Genomic DNA, 20,970 nt, shown 5'->3' with positions numbered 1-20,970 from the left:
GTGTGTTTTCGGGCTGTTTGATATGCGCAGCGAGGAAAAGAAAGACGTAACCCCCAAGGCGGAGTCCCTAAGTGTATTGAACCCCCATTGAAGTCGGTGGATGTGGGCAGCACACTCTGCGTAATCTGATGAGCAGATGTTCCGAGAATTGAAAACAGAAGCCAGACGCTGGGGGAGAATTCGATGGGTAAACAAGTGCATTTATGCATCGAAAGAATGCACTTCTTCTGTCTTGCACTCTGAGTTCTGAATACTGGATTGCTGACCCCAAATCACCTGCCACATTCCACGGCGACTGGAGCAATTAAAACAGTGTAAAATTGATAAATGGCATATTGCAGCCTACTTCTCCAGCACCTTTGAGTCTTATTGACTGGAGGCTCTTTTGATTGGGAAACCCGATGAAGAGGAAACATGGCCAACGTAAACAGCAACGGATTACTTTGATGTATTCACAGTTTGTGCTGCCAATTTCTCGGTATGGCCGAAGGAGGGCCAAATTTGGCCAATCGTTTTGGTTGGCACGCGCCATATGCAAAGCAGTTGGTGGCCACCCAACTCCCCCTTATATTTTTTCTGTTCGCTTCCGTGCCATTAACACGTTTGAAGCACTCCTATATGTACAATACACCGGAGTCCGCCCATCAATTATGCAGAGTTCCGTTCCAGGCAGTTGATTTGATGTGCCTTATTGGATGAGCAGTTCTTCAATTTCAATTTATGCTCGTCATGCGGCCACACCCACCGCCCCCAGTCAAGCGATTCGTTTATTGACTCCTCCATGTTGCCCATCCGCCATGTTGCCAGCAACATAATAACAAACTGCAATTGCTAATGCCATTGTTATTGAAAAAGCGGAAATGCGTATAACTCTTGCCCCTTGGCAAATATGGCATTGTTTTTCAGTTCCAGTTGGTTTTACTTTGCCATAAATTTAGGTGTTAAAACTGAATTGTTCGTGGGTGTAGTGGGTTAATTGCCGATTGAAGAGAATTGCCTAGTTTTCTGCATATGGCGCATAGATTCGAATAGATTGCAAGTGACCATAGCTATAAAGTGGGTCAAATATAGATGGGGAACCCGTTATTCTAAGGGTAAACAATAATAATAAGGAAAGGAATCGCTTGACGTTATAATAATAACTAAAAACTAAGCATGTATGCAATTTTCTCAAGAATTCGCTTTAATAAAGTCAATAAAAAATACCAGAAAGCTACATGAAATCTGGCATTATTTCTCTCACAGAAATGAATCCACGTAGTGCCTTAAATCAACTCCAGATTGTCCATCATATCGCCATGTCATGAAAGCGAAACCTTGAAAACGTTCTGATGAATACACAATGATCGTGCAAAGGAGTCCTGAGCGACTCATAAACCATAAACCTCTGACTTTTGCTGGAGATACGAGTGTGTGGGTGAAGCGAAAACCAGGAGGTATTTGCATCTGGCATGCAGCTACCCACTTTGGGGGCATCCATCACTCGGAGGAGGACTGTCAATGTCAGGCCAATCAGCCAGGAAGGCGCGTTGCCAACGATCTGCTGTACACGATCGCCCATATACGATCCACGATCGCCTCATAACGCCACAAAATCGAAGGCAAACAGAAGCTTCAGCTCCAGCTACACTAGACTACAAGGGAGAAACAATGCCAGAACAAAGAGATTGGCGACGCTCTGGCGACAAAACACGATTACAATTATCACTTGCGTAAACATTGCAATGTTGTTAACGTGGCTTAAATGAGGGGGCTCAGATCCATGGCGCCTGGCAGGCGAAAAAAATAAAAAGGCAACTGAGGAGCTGGTAGTAGCGCTTAATATGCAAACGTGCTGCAAAGCTTCGAGGTAAAGGTTGTTCGAGGAGTTTAGGGGGGAAAACCCCAGAAGGGTGGACTTCGGGGTGGGGAAAAGCGGGGGAAAAACAGGGCAGCGGACGCCTGACAGCCGCCAAAGTGCAAAAATGCGAACGCAAAACGAGGGCAGGGAATGCAATTTAACAAACACTTTGTCTTTGTCAATGCTGCGGCAGAACTTGTAGGGTCAATTAAAATAGCTACATGGGTATATAAGACTTGAAGAATATTAATAACATGGATAAACGCAGTCTGGTGAATTATTAAATTCACAGAAAGTAGAGCTACTTTTAGCTAAGAATTTATAAAATTCCCTTTGATAGTGGGAATATTATTAGTGAAAACCGAAAACACAATTAGTTCCAATTATAAATTGGATAACCAAGGCACATGAATTGAAAAAATCGTATTGATACTAAAACATTTTGACTTAAAATGTATAACTTCAATCTACAAATGTCTCCTTAGAGAGTGCGATTATCATGTACGAAAAAATCAAAAATATTTTACCTACTGTTTTTCTATTTAAGCTCAAACTAGAGTTTGGGATTCCTATATATGGATCTTAAAATTTGATAAAAAAAATACATTCTTTGTAAGATATATGCAGTTTTTCTAATGATAGTATTACACCACAAGTTATTTTACTTTTATAGAGGGGAATCTAAAAGTTCTCTACACAAGTTAAAATTTTTCACAAGACACACATATATCTTCTAATAACAATAGATAACCACAAGTTGATTAACTATTATAGGGGCCTCTTAGATAAACGATTTCCATTTACATGCATTCTTTCTATCTATTGAACCCAGACTAGCATAGGAATTCGCGATTGCCCCCTGGCATACTGAGCAGATGGGAAATGCAAGTGTCAACGTCAACTCACCTCTTCGTCGATGGGAACCGCTGCGGAATTTGTTGGGCGAGAGGAGCGGTGGGCGGGGAGCCATCATGCTGGGCACCTCATCCGGAGAACCCAGGCCCATGGCTCCCGAGTTATGATGCTGCTGCTGCTGCTGATGTTGGGCCCAGTTTCCCAGGGAATGGCGACGAGATCCGCCACTTGGCAGGGTGTGATGTCGATGGGATTTGCTGCTGAAGATCGGGCGGAAAGATACAAAAAATAATGGGGTGGAGTAAGGAAAAGTCCAACGATTAGCACGGGCGGAAAAGAGGGCGGTTCGAAACTGTCAACAGCTGCAATCGCATCCTGTCATCAGGGCAGCCCCCATTTGAATGTTCGATTCTCGGGATTGCTCACCTTGTTGGCGATGTCAGCGGATTGAAGACCTCGTCGTGATCCCCAGCCCCCGATCCTCCGCCTCCGGGACACTGGGAGCTGTGTGTCTCATTGCAGGAATTCAGGCGTTCCCGGAACTCCGAGTGCGAATTGGAAGATCGCTGGCGGTACATGTGCATCGGTTGCATTTCAAACGAGGGCTGAAACAAGCAAAACGGAAGAGGGCGGCCCATTAGAAGGGCACTCAAACGCCACAGGAAGTTGCAGATTCAGCTGATAAATCAGAATCAGTATTCCGAAATCGGTTCGGAACATGCTCCATTAACTCTCAGCCATTAGCATATACTCACTTGCGAGAAGCCGCCAAGGGAATTGAAGCTGCCCCGGGGACTTCCGAGTGCCATGGAGGCCGTTGTGTCCAAATTGGCGGATGTCATCAGGCGCTTCTGTTCCGGATTGGTCACCACCACTGGCCGGGGACTGCTGCCCTTCGAGTTGCGCCGCTTGAAGATCGAGAAGCCCCGGCTGGAGGACTGGGAGTCCGGGGTGCGCGGCGACTTGGTGTCATTGCAAAAGTAATACGGGTTGTCTGGGAATTAAATTGGGGGAAATTAGAAGGAGAATGTAGTACTCTGATTTATGTAGTAAGAATAATAAATGTTACATTAAAAATTACTAATAAAATATATTTTACAACGTTTTAATACAAATCTTGTCAAGTTAGTAACTCATTTCAAAACACTATCTCTCAGTATATCTATGAAATATGTAATTAAACGTTTTGTTCTTTTTATATAGTAAATAGTTTTATAAAATGTTTAAAATAAATCCAGATTGTAAGACTAACATATATTATAACCAAAGCTTTTGAGTATGACTATATTCCATAATATTCTAAGCCTGTCAAATCAAAAACATTTAATGGTTTCTTATAAGGTTTTTTCATGAAAGGTTATTTAATTTAAAAAACCAATCCGTGATAAGTACATACAATATGTACATAACATGAACTCTTTTAAAGTCTAGATTAAACTTAATTACAGAGTTCTTCTTTTTCCTGGTATCCCTATTTTTACCTGAGAAGAAGGCGTTTGTGTTATCCACAGTGACAAACATCTTGAGATCCTGTTGGCAGTATATCTTCCTTGGTTAATATGCGTTTCGCAGAGTCTCCCACAATTCAGAGCTCTGATTTGCGATGCATTTGCACTTTCACTGGCTGCGCATGCGCACGCGCCAAAAGTTGCGCTTGGGGCGCGAATTCAAAAATCCGAAAACAGAAAACACTGCGATGAGTGCCAAAAATGGCAGGTAAACAGCACAAATGTCAGTTGATTAACGCGGCATATAAATCTCAATTCAAATTCAATTCGAAATTCAAATTCAGGCGGTAATGTTGGTTCGTGTTTGTTGGGTCGACTTGGAATTTAACTTCACTTTAGTTCGCGCAGCGCGTGCGTCTGCATTGACATCCCGAAACGGAATAAATTCTAGAACTTCAACGAGAACAAAACACTCCGCGCCGTCTGCATTTTCCTCTGCCTCTGCCACCGCCTCTGCCGGCGCAGAGAATCCCTACTCATGTTTTGGTTTTTATTTACCATACGCTCGCTTCTTCGTCCATTCCATCAACGTGCATAGCACACTGAGAGAAATCTTCAAAAATTCCCCAGAGCCTACATATATCGATCCAAGATGTATCTAGCAAACAAAATTTTAGCGGCCTATGACAGATTTTTTAATGATTTTTTAAATATTTATTAGTCCTATCATACTTTTAATTTTGTTTAAATGTACTGATAACCTGTCCATTTTTAAAATATATTCTAGATACAAATATAAACATATTTTAACAGATGTTTTTTATGCAGAAGTATTTTTAGGTCAAACTAATTAAGAATCCCTTTTTTTTTTATAAAATATGTGTGTACCAGGTACACTTTACCTACATGAATACCTAATGTTGAATAAAAAATGATATGATCAAAAATTAATTTTTTAATTTTTTGTATCGTTGGGAAAAGTTATGTTTTTTTAAGAATATTTGTAAGAATTAAAAAAATATATATATTTAAAAAAAAAACAGATGAAATGTTAATTTCTTATTCAGAAATTTCACTACCATTAAAATAGCCTAAATTGCTAAGTAAACTTCTTGTCAAATTTTCTCGCAGGGCAGCGACATCAGCAGCAGCATAAAAACATTGGCCCTCTCCCTCGCACTCTCGCTCCCTCTCGCTTCCTCCCGCGCACGCACACACGCATACGGGATCAGTGTTTAAATATGGTTGCCATATTGCCAGCACCCACTCAGTAGAACCCCCTCTCGAAACCCCTGACCCTCCAACCGATCGGCGATCAGGAAAAACTCACTTTTCCTCGACTGCAACAACATTGTTGTTGTACCTGCGCATGTTTTTCTTTTGCGTGCGCTTTTCGCATGATCAAATTATCATCGCCAGCGTTCTGAGTCCGTGATTTCGAGTCCCTTTCCCATTTTCCAAACGTACGTTTTTGTCTTGGCCCCGTCGTGCATATTTGATGAGTTCCGATAGCAGAAATAGAAGACCCATCTACCTTACAACATATAGCATCTGAGGTGAGCTCCCGCTTTAGTATTCCCCATGTCCTATCAGTGTCAAAGTTTGAGTTTGCCTGCCGAGTGTTGTTGTCTGTGGTTGGGTTCGTCGTCGATGCGATGATGTTCTCTGTCAGGAAACATTTATGAGACGGTTTTCGGGAGGGTCCCTGAGAACAGAACTCACCTTCCCCAAGCGGTGGGAGAATTATTCTTTTGATATGCCATGGGAAAAAACACGAAATTAATAATACCAAACAAGTAATCTCGGAACTTTAAAGAGTAATGAAATTTATTCTTGGTTTTCTGGGACCACTATAATAATAATCTTGTATTTTTAAATATATTATTTCATTTAGCATACGGTATACCATTTTTTCTTCATTCCCATTTTCATTTGGTAATTTTGTCCCAAAACATTTGCCACATTTCCCTTTTTGCCAACATGAAAATTTTCATCAATGATGGTCTGAAAATAGAAGGCCATAATAAGAACTATGGCCAGGCGACATATTCCAGGCACATTAGGGGAAACTCGAGAGCATCAAAGGCAAAAACAAAAAAAAAACGAACATCGGGAAAGGCACATTAAAAATTGCAACCAGAGGAGAACAACAATTGTGCTAAGGGAACACATTTTCACTTTTCTCCAGAGCAGCTATGAAAACTGAAAAACTGAAGTGGCAAAAGGCGAGCGACTCCATGTGGTCTGTCCAGGAATTCCTAAGTGGACTGGGTCTAGAAACGGGCCTACCATCGATACTGGGCCAACCAGCCGACCCAAGCAGACAGATGCCCGGCACATTGGGACCTATGGAAAAATAATAAAAGTCGGGACCCGGGGAGAAATTGCACATTTCGTAGTCCATAAAGGCGAGGGGCTGCCAGTGAGGGTTGATCTTTGAGTGGCCCTCTGCAGAGCAAGTGAGCTACACTGGGAAATATGTATCTTTTCAATTCTTAAATACTATTAATTAGCTGTTAAATCATACTCAAAAACTAGATCTGTATTAAGATCATATACATATTTTTGTGGGTTTTATTTATAAAAGGTTCTTATTTATAGTGCTTAACATTAAAATATTTTTTAAGCAAGCGGAAAAAAGGTCTTATGACCCTGGCATGATTTTTGACTGAATTTTTTTAAGATAAACATATTTATAATATAAATTGAAAATATGTTAACGATCATTTTATATCGAAGTGTACTTGATTTTTTGATTTAAGTCATTGACGGGGTTTACTGCAAAGAGCAAGTGCCATACGGCCTCAAATATAACCTTTAAAATTACAATAAGAACTTCGCTATTTTAAATCAGGCAAATTTATATAAAATCTTTTTAGTCCTCTTTGAGGACTGATTATTTCTTCTAGTGCCTCTGTACTTTTTTCGGCTGCTGGTGGATGCAAATGATCTTGAACCGTACTTCGGGTACTTGTACTTGCAGCCGATTGCCTTGTTTGAGTACTTGGGGAAACGCATTTGCCTGCACATAAATGTCAAACGCTTGTCTTCGCCAGCACGCTCCACGTGTTCCGGGGACAAAGAGGAGATCTAGGGGGATTGGGATTCAACTGTCGAGTCGTAAATCTGTAGACGCTCTACTGCCAGGCCAGGCAGCTTTGTCTAGTTAGCCACAGAGTGGAGCATCGCAGCCCGGCTTTGTGCAAGATTCCCTTTCGTTTCGGGTTTGGGCGCCAATCGTTGCACTCTAGCTGATTGTTCTACGGCGTTGACAGGTTAATTGCACCGTCTATAGTTCAATATATATACCTCTTTTTTTTTGTTCTCTGGGGTCAGTTTTGGCATAGTTCACTAAAAGAAAATGGTCTTTGGGAATAAGTACCTATGTATAAGTATAGGTTCGTTTGTAAAAGTGTTCTTTGAAGAATGAAGAACAACTTTCTAGATATGTTTGAAAATATCCAAGTATCTTATGTCTGTATTCTAAAGATATAAATTTTCAGAAATTTAAAAACTATATAATTTATAAAGCCTAAATATTTTAGTTAGGCACATTGTTTATTTAATAAACTATATAATTTTTGTTTACCAGAGTGATATGATTCTTTTTATGTGAAAAACCTGACATGCTACAAGTACATCGTACACGTACTCAATTTATTTATTCTGTCTTAATTCCCTGAAAGTTCCGTCTTGATCAAAGACAATATTGAACAAGTAATTACGGGGCAATAAAACCGATTTGAAAGCCAGCCCTAAATGGCCTGAACAAATATACACCCATGTATGTATAATATAAGCCATCGATTGGAAATCCGACCAGGAAGGTCTTTGGCCAAACAGGAAGACAGAAAAGCGTTTGAAAACATGGTGAGTGGGGGAAATGCGTAATTGTGAATTTTTGATTTGCTATATTCTAGCCGTAAATTGTCTTGCCATCGATTGGCCAGACAAGACCTTCCTCACTGGCACACCCCATTTTATGCAGATATATATAATTATACACAAGTACAATGTACATATAAAAGGGCTTCTAACATTTGTTTGCCACTTGCAGGAATATTGCGTACATTGCTTTTATTTATTTTGTTGAATTTATTTCGCTGCCATGGCTCGCTCCTATTTACTCAGACATTTTCATTCGAATTCCGAGTAGTCATACCATCACCATCTACGCCCCCTCATGGTACACAAATTTTGAATCATTTATGTGCACTACGAGTTTTCCTTCACGTTCAATTGAATCTTTTTGTTTATTATTTTCCAGTTTTTATGATTTAACCCCAAAGGCAGGGAAACGAAAACGCACCGATTTCGAGGGGGAAAAAAAAGGGAAATGCAGGGAAATGTCTGCCCGGAAGTTTGGCAACATGGCGCGACACAAAGACATCAGGGGGTCCCATAATTATAATTGTTATTATGTTATGAAAAATTATTCATGCCCGTGCCGGGGCAGGTGCTCACAATCGTTTTTCACAGCGGAAAAACTATAAAGAAAACATTTTTTTATCACCTTAAGCAGTTAGCTCTTTGAATTCATCAACATGTTTAGAACCAAACCATTTGCTAAGATTTGTTTGTAAAAACAAACGAAATTTGTGCAAAAAAATGTGTTTGGGGAGAACAGGTTCTCAGGTTGAATAATTCGCACATTTCTTTGTTCTGGGATGTGCAAAAAGAAAATGTATAAATTTTTGAAATTGTGTTTGGGCCATAAATTTAGTTTGCAAAATGTGCGTATTTTTTGCTATAATGAAAGTGGTTTAAGTTTATAGCTTTTTTGGCAGGTGCCCAGACGATGGTTTTAGTGTTTGGACTATTTATTGTGAAGAATTAGAAATTTAGGAAATGGTTTGAATATTTTTTTGCAATACTTCGGATATATGTTTATATGTTCAAAAATTAATTCCTTATTTCTATAGGTTTCCATTATATATATCATTTTCAGTGGGCTTTTTCATATTTTCTTTACCAAACGAAGTTCAAGTTAATTATTTCAAATGTTTTCTTTAAAACTATAGGTTTTGGGTGCTTTCCGGTATTTGGTATATTTTTGTAGAGATCATAAAATGGGCTGCGGACCAAATCGCCTGCCTTAAAAACCTATAAAACTCATATCCCAAAGTGTTATTTTAGTTTTTCCCCCATACCCAGCAGCATGTCAGACAACTACCAAAAAATAACAAAAGTCCATAAAATAGTTGTGAAGAGTTCCGCCCACGGATTCCGAATCCGTTTCTTCGGCGAGACATCGGCCCAGCGGAAGTAAAGTGGCCTGAAAATTGAGAAGCCGCCCTCTCAAGGGACAAACAACTTGCGAAATGAAGGATGCGCCCAAGGATTAGTAATTAAAAATTCCAAAACAAAATTCGATAGTTGGCCATGAAAGGCGATTTCGGGGATTCGGGCACGTGCACTCCATGCTAATGGCCACTCGAGAAAATCCACAACGGAAATGCCAAAGACAAAGGGACGAATATTATCAAAACACAGACCCTCGAGAGACACAGGGATGGGAAGGGATATGTGATCAGGAAGTGAAAGCAGGGAGAAAGGTGAGAGGTGAGTGCTGGGAAGATGTTTCTTTCTCTACCTGCGAAGTGCGTAGTGCTACTGGAGGTGTTGGAGATGCAATCAGAAATCAAATAAACACTTTTATGATCTTGGTGTTATGGCCCGAGTGTCTTGTATTTGTCGCCTCTTGCGGTTGACATGATCGAAACTCTGGCGAGGGCGGCGGACTTTTAACCCATTGTTGCCAAATACCAAATGCTATTTATAAGCCCTGTAAGGAAAGGTGTTTGGAAATGCATAAAATGCGCTTCGCTCCGCGTTCATAAATCCACCACAACAACAACAACAGGAGCGGCCACATCTGTTCAACAGATTTCAATTCGATACCATACCAAAGTCGAGACCCGTCAGTCTCCCAACATCTCGGGCTTTGGACAACGGCAAATGTTTAATTATTTTCTTAATGGAAACTCGCACCGAGCACATGACAACGTGGTCTTCCGTGAAAAACAAAAAACGCCGAGCCAAAAAAAGAAAAATCGGAGTCTACACACAGAGAAAAACTATTATTTTACATGATATTAAAACTCAGTTTCAGTATTGAAAAAAAAATAATAGAAAACAATGTCCCACGTGTTCTTTGAAGTTAGAATTTTTTTGGTAGATATAGTTTTAGTTAGATGTTGGTAGGACTGTTTATTGGTGGGACTTGGTTAATTTCAGGTATTTTTAATAAGAGACCCATACCTTTTGTCAAAAATTCCCTATACTACATTTAAGATTGCATGTAATATCCTTATCTCAAAATAAAATGTAATAAAAACCTTTTTTCTTTAACCATTTTCTTGTTTTTGATAATAAAATTATATTTTCTCTGTGCAACATCCCCGTGCCAAGTCCGCATACCATGTGCATCCCCTGTTGCCCCATAAAGCGCGTGTCTTTTTAGTTTTTTACCTACTTCGCTTACAGACGGAGTAGGAAGCGATTTATTCAGGGAATCTTTCTGCGCAGTTGCTCCAAGGCATCCAAGTCGGGGTGAACGAATCTCTTGGAGATTACACAACTTTATGGGGTCCATTGTGGTGGCATTGGAGCTAGCCACAGGTTGATGTTAAATGTCAATTGGGATACCCCAGAGGATCAGTGGAGCATTAAATACGCCATCGCATTGCACTCTCCTATTCCCATTCCGATCCCCTAGTTTCGGTTCTTGAAATTTTTTACAGAGTGTCTCCGATGACGTTTATAATGATGTTGTTGATCTTGTAACGCTTTGCACTTAGGATCGTTTTTTCTCTTTCTTTGCGGGCAGCCTCCAAGGAAAGTAGAATTTTGATTTATTTAGCTATGACTGCACATGTAATAGGAGATCTTCAAGAGGACTATGACACTCTCTGGAAGAAGTTTCCATGAGGAATCTCTGGCAGAATGGATAGTAAGGATCTTTAAAACTTTTTAAAATTATATAGACCTTTTACAAACTCACTACTAGTTTCCTTTTGGAAATGTAATTTCCACTCAACCATATATTATCATAAAAAATTCACAACAGTCTCTGGAATTTATTCACCTCATTTCAAAATACAGTACTTCCTTGAAACTGTCGACATAAATTTGCATTGTTCAGCTTGGAATTAGGGATAGTTGTATGAGGACGTAGGCCAATTAAACCCACGCATTTTGCACTAAGTCTCGACATGCATCTTTGGATTTCCCCTACGAAATTTGGGACTGGTTCCCAGTCTTCCTATCCAAAAACTATATGTGCCCTAGACCACTTTTCCATCACCATCAGCAACCCAACTCCCACTCAGATGGGTTCCTTTGCACTCAACGCTCCTGTTCCTCGGCATGATTTGGATTATGAGGTGTGTAATTAAAATTTTTACGCTCTTGTCTCTGGCCATGTAATTCAATTATGAAGAATCATTTGTAGCAGATGAATGTCTGGCGACATCTAATGTGTATTTATATTTTTAGCGCGGGATTGTCTGGCTGCATTTTCAGCTGGTGAGTGGAAAGCCATCAGTTAGCCAGCTCACAAATGATTCGCAGAAGAAATTGAGCCATAAAATAATCAACGATTTCCATCAGACCAACGGCTGGTATTCACAATTAAGCACATGACAGGGGAATTTGCGTAAGTAATACAGAAGTATAGTATATGTATTGAGTGATATGACGTCGTCACTGGCAATGAGAGACACCATGGAGCGACCAACTGGGTCTCTGGTCCACTTTTCCCCATGTCTGGCCGACGGACTTAATAGATTTCTTTATCTTCGACCGCCACAAGTTGCCAGACAAGTCGCATGGAATGTTGGCGAAACAAAAGGCAATTCCGCGGACAAGTGAAAATTAATTTCCGTAAATATTTACGCAAAATATAATTGGTATTTTAGGTGCGCCTGCTTTACAACAGAACAAGGTATGGATCACATATTGAACGCAGTGACTCAATATTATTGTAAAAATCGAAAAAGTAATTTATTTGCGCATGGGTTTTCAGTTATTTGCGTCAAGGATAGTGACGTAGGAGAAATAAGTGGGAATGAGTGTGCTAGACTGTGAAAAATTATCACTTTATGGGCTATATATACCGTTTGAAAGAGAAATGATGTGAAAATCGTATTTTTAAAATTACTCAAAGCTGTTTATAATTTATGAATTTTATCGCATTTTGATCTTAAAATAATCGCTTCTTAATTTATGATGATCTATCATTTGCTTATCATTAGGTTTAACATAAATTGAAGTGAGGTATATTGATATGATACCATATTTGTTTAATATATATACCATTTAATCTAACCTTTCTAAACCAAGAATGCAGTCTATGAGCTGAGGGAAATCAAATCATTTTTTATTCACCCTAAGCCTGCCAATCCGGAATGCAGGGTACTTGACTGAGTGATCATACAAATCACCCTATAGAGAATGTAAACAGTCAGTACTCCATTCTCAATGGGTGCAATTAAAAAGCGCAAATAAGCTGAATGAATGGACCAAATTCAATGCAGATTTAATGAATGATTTACATAGACAGCGGCGACAAAAACTATTTATAAGAATGCTTTATAGATGCGGGCAGCGGACCACGACGACTGAAGAGAGGAACCAACATACTCGTATCTCTCTCTTTTCGAATCTCGGGGAGTTTGTGTTTTGTACTTTAATTGCGCCATTTCCCATATCAGCTGCCCGATTATTTGTTCTAGTCAACAGACATAAATAAAAATAACAACAAAAAAAAAAGGAAAGAAATGTGAAGGGTGAGTTGCAGATACATAAACATAGTTTCAGGGCACAAAAATCTGACTAATTAGATGGTGCCCGACATTTGATTTGTTATTCGGTTCCAACTCCATTATGACTGCTCGGCACACAAATTGACGGATGACCTACGACACCCTCGCCCTCGATCTGGATATCTAATAGATACACTTATCTAGTATTTTCCCTGGGAAAATATCGCACTTTGCCGATTTTAGGTGGGCCTGCAAGACTCCAAGATACTAGAAGACTAACCCCAGAACACGATCTTGGCCCCGCCCGGTTGTTTGTTTGGGTTTCGTCTCCGCTTGGGGACAACCTTAAGTGGATTGCTCTAGTTCGCTGGCCCCCGGACTAATCGTTCGTATTCGAAAGATAAATGCGTTGGCGTTCTGGGAAATTGCCAATGCGTGTTTGTGTGTGCGCCCTGAAATGCATCTCATTCGGTCCACTTTCACAGTAGCCTCGCAGTTTCGTGGGCCGATCGTGATCATTAGGAATTCCACGGGGGAGGAGTGGAAAACTCCTCCGACTAAACCGAATAGCTCGGCTTGATTTGGTGTCAAGTGAGCTCGGGGCGTGAACGAGTTTGTCATGTTTATGTCGTGTTCTGGACATGCTTCGCCATAAAGAGGGTCTCTAAGAGAAAAGGTATCGATGTAACCAAGTCTTGTTCTCTGGGGCATGGACAACTCCATTTGGTTTATCATTAATTATTGGGTTTTATATATAGCAGGCTAGAAAGAAGAGTACCTATAATACCAATTTTATTTATAAGATAGTATTATACCTTTATTTCCCAAAAACAAAGTATTTTTAAAATATATCTCTCAAAGAGATCAATACTTGTACCTTTTATAGTAATTCAAAATTCTGAAACCTTGAAGATATAATAATCTCTTAGATAATGAGAGTGTATTGATATAGATTGTTCCTAAGAAAGATCTTAATTCAAATTTCTAAAATCTCAAGATCATTATTTGTATAGTTCCCTTTTAATAAGAAAAACCCATTTTAATGCATATTACAATATTACAATTCCCAGCTCATAAATTCCCATTGACACTTCCTACGAGCTTCCAATTATCCCCGTACTCACCCACAGACATTATGTTTCCTTCCTTATAATAATCGCTGGAAAAGTCTTCAGTGGGTTATAGCAGTGGCTTTCTGTTTATTTCCCACTCGATTTGGGTAGTCCCTCCACCTGTTGGGCTTTGCACTTGTTATGGCCAGTTAAGGCGCTTCCGGCGGATACGTCAAAGTTTTGGACACATTTATAGGATGGAGACCTACGGACCATAGAAAATAGATAGGGAGGCACAACAATTAATATTAAACAAATTTATTTAATTAAATATGCGCATGGCAAAGCACGAAAAGCAGCAGAAACCATAAATATGGGTGGGAAGGGAGGAATTTAAACTAAAGTACGAAGAGTGGGCTTATGCCTAACGGTTTGAGAAGGGAAACTCTATAGAAAATTCCCAACGGAAGCAGCAACTTTTCCGATTTCCCCCCCCAGAAATCACGCCCGGATATGCACCTCCCCCAAAGCCATATTATTAATTATTTTTAGAGATGCACTCGCAGAGTTTTGGGCTTTGTTTTTCGAGCATTGGAGTGCTGCCAGTTTACAACTTCCTTTTTAGCCCAGTTTAAAGTGTGACAGGCGGTGGTGACCACAAACCGCAATTAGTCCATTAAATTATTAAGTACAAGGGCCATAAAACTTCCACAGAATGAACACACACTTGCCCAGGGGCAATTTGTACTTGGCTCCCTAGTTGGGAGTCTCGTTCGTGGCCCGTTCCGAAATGCCACAGATATATTTGTATTGGCATATTTCTTATTTATAAGTCAATTCACATTCGTGCTGCATATTGATTTCAATTCTGATTTGGTGCGAGAAACTCCTCCCCGCCCCCAGAAATTCCCCATCCCCTTTAATGAACTTCGCAATCGTTGGCATCAATACATCAACGCTCCACCATTTTACTCGTCTCGAATTGAATTTGTGTCGAAACCTTGATAAAATGTTTTCGTTTTGCGGCCAGACAAATGTATTAAAGAATTTGTTGTGTGTTGATTTCTTTCGAAAGAAACTTTGATTTATCTTTAGTCTATATATTCTGAGTTATGAATTTCAATGGGGTCTGTTTTGCGCAGTCAACGCTATTTAAATATTTTCTTAAATAAATATAAATATTTTCTTCTTATAATATCTATTGTTTTGTAAAGGCATGATATACGTGATGTATTTTTAGCTATTCCATTATACTAATGGCTGTATGAACGTTAGTTCTTAAAACATTCTAAATCTAATAAATTTATATATTTTTTTTATTAACTCAAAATATATACTTAATATTTTATCAAATACCAGAAAACTTTTACCCAATAGACTGTTCACTATATACAAAACTGAATTGTTTACAACAATGTAACCCAATTAGACTTCTTGGAAATGTTCATCGAGTCAGAAAATAGTTTAAAGTTTTCGCTTCTCTTGAAGTTTTGTTTACTCACAAAAATCTAAATATAGTGTATTTGAAAATTGTAGGGAATATATTAGATGCTTTTTACAAGCCATTAAACATGGAATTATTAAGTAAATAAGTCATTAAAAGCCTCGTAAAAGGCTACGTTTTTCTCTTTCTTTTCGCAGAACACTGAGAAAAGCAATTAAAGCATATCGTTTGGGGATCGGAATCGGAATCGGGGGATGGGTTTGGGATTGGGATTGGGCCTCTGGCTGGGGCAGCTGCTGTTCTGCCTTCGTTTAAGACGATTATTTCATTTAAGATGGTGACATTCATTTGCATATCAATGTGAGAGAGAGAGCTGCCCCCTGTGTGTGTGTGTTTTCGGCTTGATTGCTACGATTTTCATTACGTTTTACCGGATATTCCAATTTAGGTAAATGCGCCGTTGCCAGCGGCAGCAGCAGCAGCAACATCAGCAATACCCAGCGACATCATTTTGAGCATGAAGCGGGATTAATGTGCCCATGCTCGTGCCCGTGGCGACATCCATCAGCAGCCATCCCATCCGATCCCATACCATCCCGAAAAAAAGAACCCAAGATCAAGTGGAGCACGGCCATCCGCGGAGACAGTTGTCCCGGGGGATTGCCCTGCCAAGATTCCCCACTGAATCCATTGCCATTGGCACCTGTCTGCGGATTCATGAGAAGTCTCTATTGTTCTTATTTGCTTGTGGTTAATTAATCTCACTTGGGTGGAAGTAAACAAATTCTAAGGAATCTTGGCTAGCAAAACAATGCTGCAAGTATCTTTTAATAGGAAGTCGGTTCTATAAATAGGTACTAGGTACCGTCCAGAGAAAGTTTCATGGACGCTATTGAAATATACAATAATGTTGCATTTTTGATGGAAAGTTATATTATTATTATAATTATTATTATTATAGTATTGATATTTAATTGTGAAGAACATAATACATTTTAATGCTAGAAGTTTTGAAAAAATGGTTTTTCAAAATTTATGTTATGATCTATAAATTATGATCACAAAATAAGTTCTTCAAAAAAAGTATTGCTTTGATTTCAAGAATTGACCCCTTAGCTTTTTTTTTAGTACTAACCACTCAAGACAGAAAGATTTTTAATCAAAATGTAGTATTCCCTTTGCTTTGGTTGTTTAGTTCCCTAGAAGTCAAGCCTAAGTTTTGTTTTCAATAGTTTATCACATTTATTTTCTTATAATAAAATTCATCACGTATGATTCGCTTTGAAACTGCACTTACACAGGGAGAAAAACGGGGCGAATTCGAAGATTGATGATTGATGATTGATGTTCGACGAGCGAGCAATTTACAAGATCGTTTGCGCCGCGTCGGTCAAGAGTTTTGCAATCGAGCGCCACACGATACGGAATACAATCGAATAAATCAATTGAAGCGTTCGCAGCGCGCTTTTCGCTTTTCGAATTTGTCAAACGGCCAATAAAGAAGCACAAAAAAATTAAGTTATTCAAAAATTGAAATCGCTGGCCGCTGAGCGGGGAGCCGATGCCAATAAAATTTATAATAAATATGCCCCGGCCAAAAGAAATACGTCAGCCTCGAAGAGAAGGCAATGTATATGCGCAACAACAATAAGATCGTTTGTAAACAATTAAAATAATTTGCTGGACGACCAAAACAAAAAATTTCAATTAAAAAAGAGAAAGAGAAAGCTTTGTAAGAGTAATGAAAAATGGGAAAGAGCTAGCTAAGAGAGTTGCTAAATAAAAGGGGGAATCGGTTCTTCATAGTTTATTTATAAAAAAAGAGTACATTCCTTAAGTGAATTCTTTGAATTGCTTACAGTGGCTGCACTATATATATATTTAATAAAATTGTAGCAAATTAAAAGACAGCTGTGGAAAAATGTAGCACAGTAAACAGCTGACACAAAATGAGAGAAAAATAGACAAAAGAGAACGAAATGGCAGTTTAAGACAACACGCATACGCAATGGTGTACCGCGAAAAACATTTCTTTCATTAAACCTACACATGTAATGAATTTTTAAGAAAAAGAAAACATTTTTTGTTTGGAACTACTCATTTCGCTAAAATTAAAAATCCTACACACATAGAAACGGATTATTCTTAAACGACTGAGGTTTGTCATCATTAAAAATTATTAAGTGATCTCTAAAATTTTTTAATTGGAATTCAGTTCATCAAAAGGGAAATATCAAAATTAGACATATTCAACAGCTCTTAAAATATATGAATAATATGAATGAATAATCCAATATTTTTTTTATGTTTTTAATATGAGACTTTTTCTATATTACTAAAGCCTGTTTTTTCATTTAATTTATTACCTAGAAATGCTCATTATATGGTTTCCCTGTCTTAAAATTCTGAAACGTGCTGTATATTTGCAAAATTCCCAGGAATCGTGTGTATGGTCTGACATTTTGATGGATTTCACTCTGACATTTCTCATGTTCGCAATGTTAAATGCGCTTTTTGCCGCCCCTCTTCATTTTTAGCATTTGTGTCGCCGGTGTTTTTAGTTTTATTCGGTATTTCGCTTATCGCGATCAGTCGACCATACGAATTTGTGCCAAAAAATATGCGATATATGTGGGTGCACCACCAACTGAAACCTGGGGCACCACCAGTAGTAAACCACCGAAACCGAAACCGTCGAAACCACCGACTCGATGGCGCTGGCACGCACGTTTTACGAGCCTCGCTTTTTGGCCACTTACAGCGCATAAATACAAAGTTGTTGACAAGCGCATAAAGACCTCGATGAGATCGTTAAATTGCTGATTTTTCATAGACCCCAGAGCGGCAATGAATACGGCCAACAATTAAAATTTAGTTCAATTGTTTTCATTTGTCAGAAGTCTGTCGTCGGCACATCGCTTGCAACCTGTTGCATTTGCATTTGAAAAGACCCCAATTATTTTACCTTCCCCCTGGCCGATTTTTATCTATATCCCCATTCGAAACATCTGGGTATGGTTTTTCATGGGTTCTTCAGGTGCTTTCGATGGCATTTGCTTGCGAGGAATTCAAACAGATGGCATAAACGAGAAATGCAAATGAACAGGCCAATGATAAGCGGGCTAAGAATTTGGCACAGAGAAAGTCAGGTGTTCGGTTGGGGAAATAGTTGGAATTAATGGCGGATAAATGCATTGGCTTATTGACATTTTTGGGATGGGTAATACACTTCCTTGTTTTATCTATTAATTAAAATTAAACACCAGTAAATTAAAATGTATTCAATTTTTATACAAGATATAAAAAAAACCGTTGAGATCCCTTACATTTTAAGAATTTAGAATTTATTTTTCAATTTTTATAATATATCGTACTGTAAAAATCGTTTTATTCAAATACATTTTTGAAACAAAATTTGTTCAGCACTTTCAAATATCAGATTTTATCTTTACTTTCAAGTCACATAAATCGTAAAAATCTCAATTGATTTTGCATAAATTCCATCCAAAAATAGCCCAAATTTATTCACGTTTTTTACAGTATTCACACCGATATGACGGATTACCTCACGGATTGCTCTCCATAAAAAGCCCACTTTATACCCGACCGAGTCGTGTGCCAAGCCAACACCGCGATACAATAACTTATGCGATTGGTACCAAAACACAAAATGACCAAGAAATAAAAGCAGTGAAATGCAATAAAATAAATCTATGCATCAACAATTGCTGGCCAGCGCACACAAAAACAACAACATTTTCCAGTGAGTGTGTGTGTTTGTTGTGTGTATACATTTGTGGGGCAGTGTGTGGAATATTAATTAAAGTTGCCAGCTTTGATTTCTTCCCAACGACTGGGATTCAGGCGGACAAGTGTTTTGCGTTGTAAAAACAAGCGAAAGCAAAACACCAGCAGCCTCGGGAAGAATAAGCAGACACTGAGAGAAAATATAAGGAACAACATACTAACAAAATTAAGGCAATAGACTATCAATTATAGACAAATCTTACATAAATGAAATATTCCTTAAAATCATTTTTATAACTAAATGTAAAATGTTATAATAAATGAATTTTGATAAATAAATTGAAATTCTAAGAAAAAATTTACGGAGAGTTTATAATTTAAAAAAAATAGCTCGTCTTAAAAACATTCTTGACTATTTCCTTATCTTAAGTGTATGTTATTAAAAAAAAGATTTTCTTTTTTCTTATCTAAATGATGTAAAATTTTAAATATCAAAAAAACTGACCACAAAACTCTATTGGCAAAAACGTAACTAGTTTTAAAAAAGATACATGAGTACATTATTGCTTGAAATTTAAAGTTTGTACCTTAATATGATTGGTATTTACCCAGAACATTTTTACATATATTTTAATGTGATTTGCAGTGCATCTCGCACAAGCGATGAAATTCAAATTCGAATTAAACGCATTCCAGAGAAGAGCAGGCATGCAAAACGCGTAGCCCCAAGATCAGCATCGCGATTAAAAAGGGGCAGGAATGGAGGGATCTCGCAGATTGCATAAATGGCAACCATTTGCAACAGCATTTAGCAGGCAGCATTATGAAGCCCTCCTTTGCATTTGAGACACGCATCTTGCATATTTCGCCTTGATGTTGATCGACAGTTTGACATTTTATGTCGTCGCCGCCTGTCAAAAGAACGGCGGTTACTTTTTTCTTGTGCACTTTGTGGATTTTTGCAATACCATTTTTGTTATCATTATCCTAATTGTTAAACAAAAACCCCGGGAACTGTAAGCATTATAAGCGATATTAAAAAAAAATTAAATATATTAATTATTTTTAAGTTTTATTATGTATTGTTCCGAAATAATCATACAATTTTAGTTTTAATTATATTTATCAAAATTTATTTTTTAAAAAAATCAAATATAATTATATTTGATCCCTGAAAAAACAGTTCCTATCCACACAAAACTCACCCAATCTGACCGCTAGGTGGCGCACCAATCTTGTTGATCCAATCTCGATTGTTTCCCTTTTCCAGAGCATTAACACACAAACAAAAACGCGAAAGCACACAAATGGTAAACAAATGCGGAATTCCAGTCACGAGCACTTTCCTCGATTTTTCAGTTTCAGTTTTTCCGCTGCACTCGCAACGTCCGAAATGCGGCGTACAAATATATATCCATGTGTATATGTGTATTTTCGGGGAGGCTATGGCCAACCGATCCGATCCACGAACGAAAATTAAATAGCTGCCCGTTTGCTGTTTGCTTTTCTGCTTTTTCTGCCCAGCGGACCAAAGAGAAGCCGAGCGGATCGCTTTGGATCGCAGAGCAATAAAAATAAAAGCAGAGCAATCGAAAAAGCAACAAAAACAGCACTTGGGGAGGGGGTGGAAAAAGTTTGGCGCGCTTTGGCGCTCGTTTGCATATGTGTATGTACATTAGTGCTCTTTAAATTGAAGGGTAAGAGAAAGAGACGAATAAAAGAGAACACTGACCACTCTCTTAAGGGAAACTAGTTAGGATCGGAAATTATATTTTAAAGTAGTTCAAAAATAAGGTTTCATTATAATAGTTTTAAAATA

The 20,970-nt window shown here is 38.5% G+C and overlaps 1 protein-coding gene across 2 annotated transcripts in view; it reads right to left on the bottom strand.

Moving 5' to 3' along the window:
* The window catches only part of LOC119555433 (phosphoinositide 3-kinase adapter protein 1), a 33,830-nt gene extending 13,217 nt beyond the window's left edge, over nt 1-20,613 (bottom strand). Inside the window, exons 1-5 of one of the 2 annotated variants that reach the window (XM_037866806.1) lie at nt 20,357-20,613; nt 14,033-14,225; nt 3,451-3,689; nt 3,122-3,300; nt 2,747-2,955 (exon numbers count right to left, since the gene is read on the bottom strand). In XM_037866806.1, the coding sequence (XP_037722734.1) occupies nt 2,747-2,955; nt 3,122-3,300; nt 3,451-3,689; nt 14,033-14,042 (637 nt within the window). In that variant the 5' untranslated portion in view covers nt 14,043-14,225; nt 20,357-20,613. The remainder of the gene's footprint in view (nt 1-2,746; nt 2,956-3,121; nt 3,301-3,450; nt 3,690-14,032; nt 14,226-20,356) is intronic. The other variant, XM_037866813.1, reaches the window with a different exon arrangement.
* Nucleotides 20,614-20,970: the final 357 nt, after the last annotated feature.

Source organism: Drosophila subpulchrella, chromosome 3R, assembly GCF_014743375.2.
Source record: "Drosophila subpulchrella strain 33 F10 #4 breed RU33 chromosome 3R, RU_Dsub_v1.1 Primary Assembly, whole genome shotgun sequence".
NCBI lineage: Eukaryota > Metazoa > Arthropoda > Insecta > Diptera > Drosophilidae > Drosophila > Drosophila subpulchrella.
Note: the sequence above shows the minus strand (reverse complement) of the source record. Positions and strands in the feature narration are given on the sequence as shown.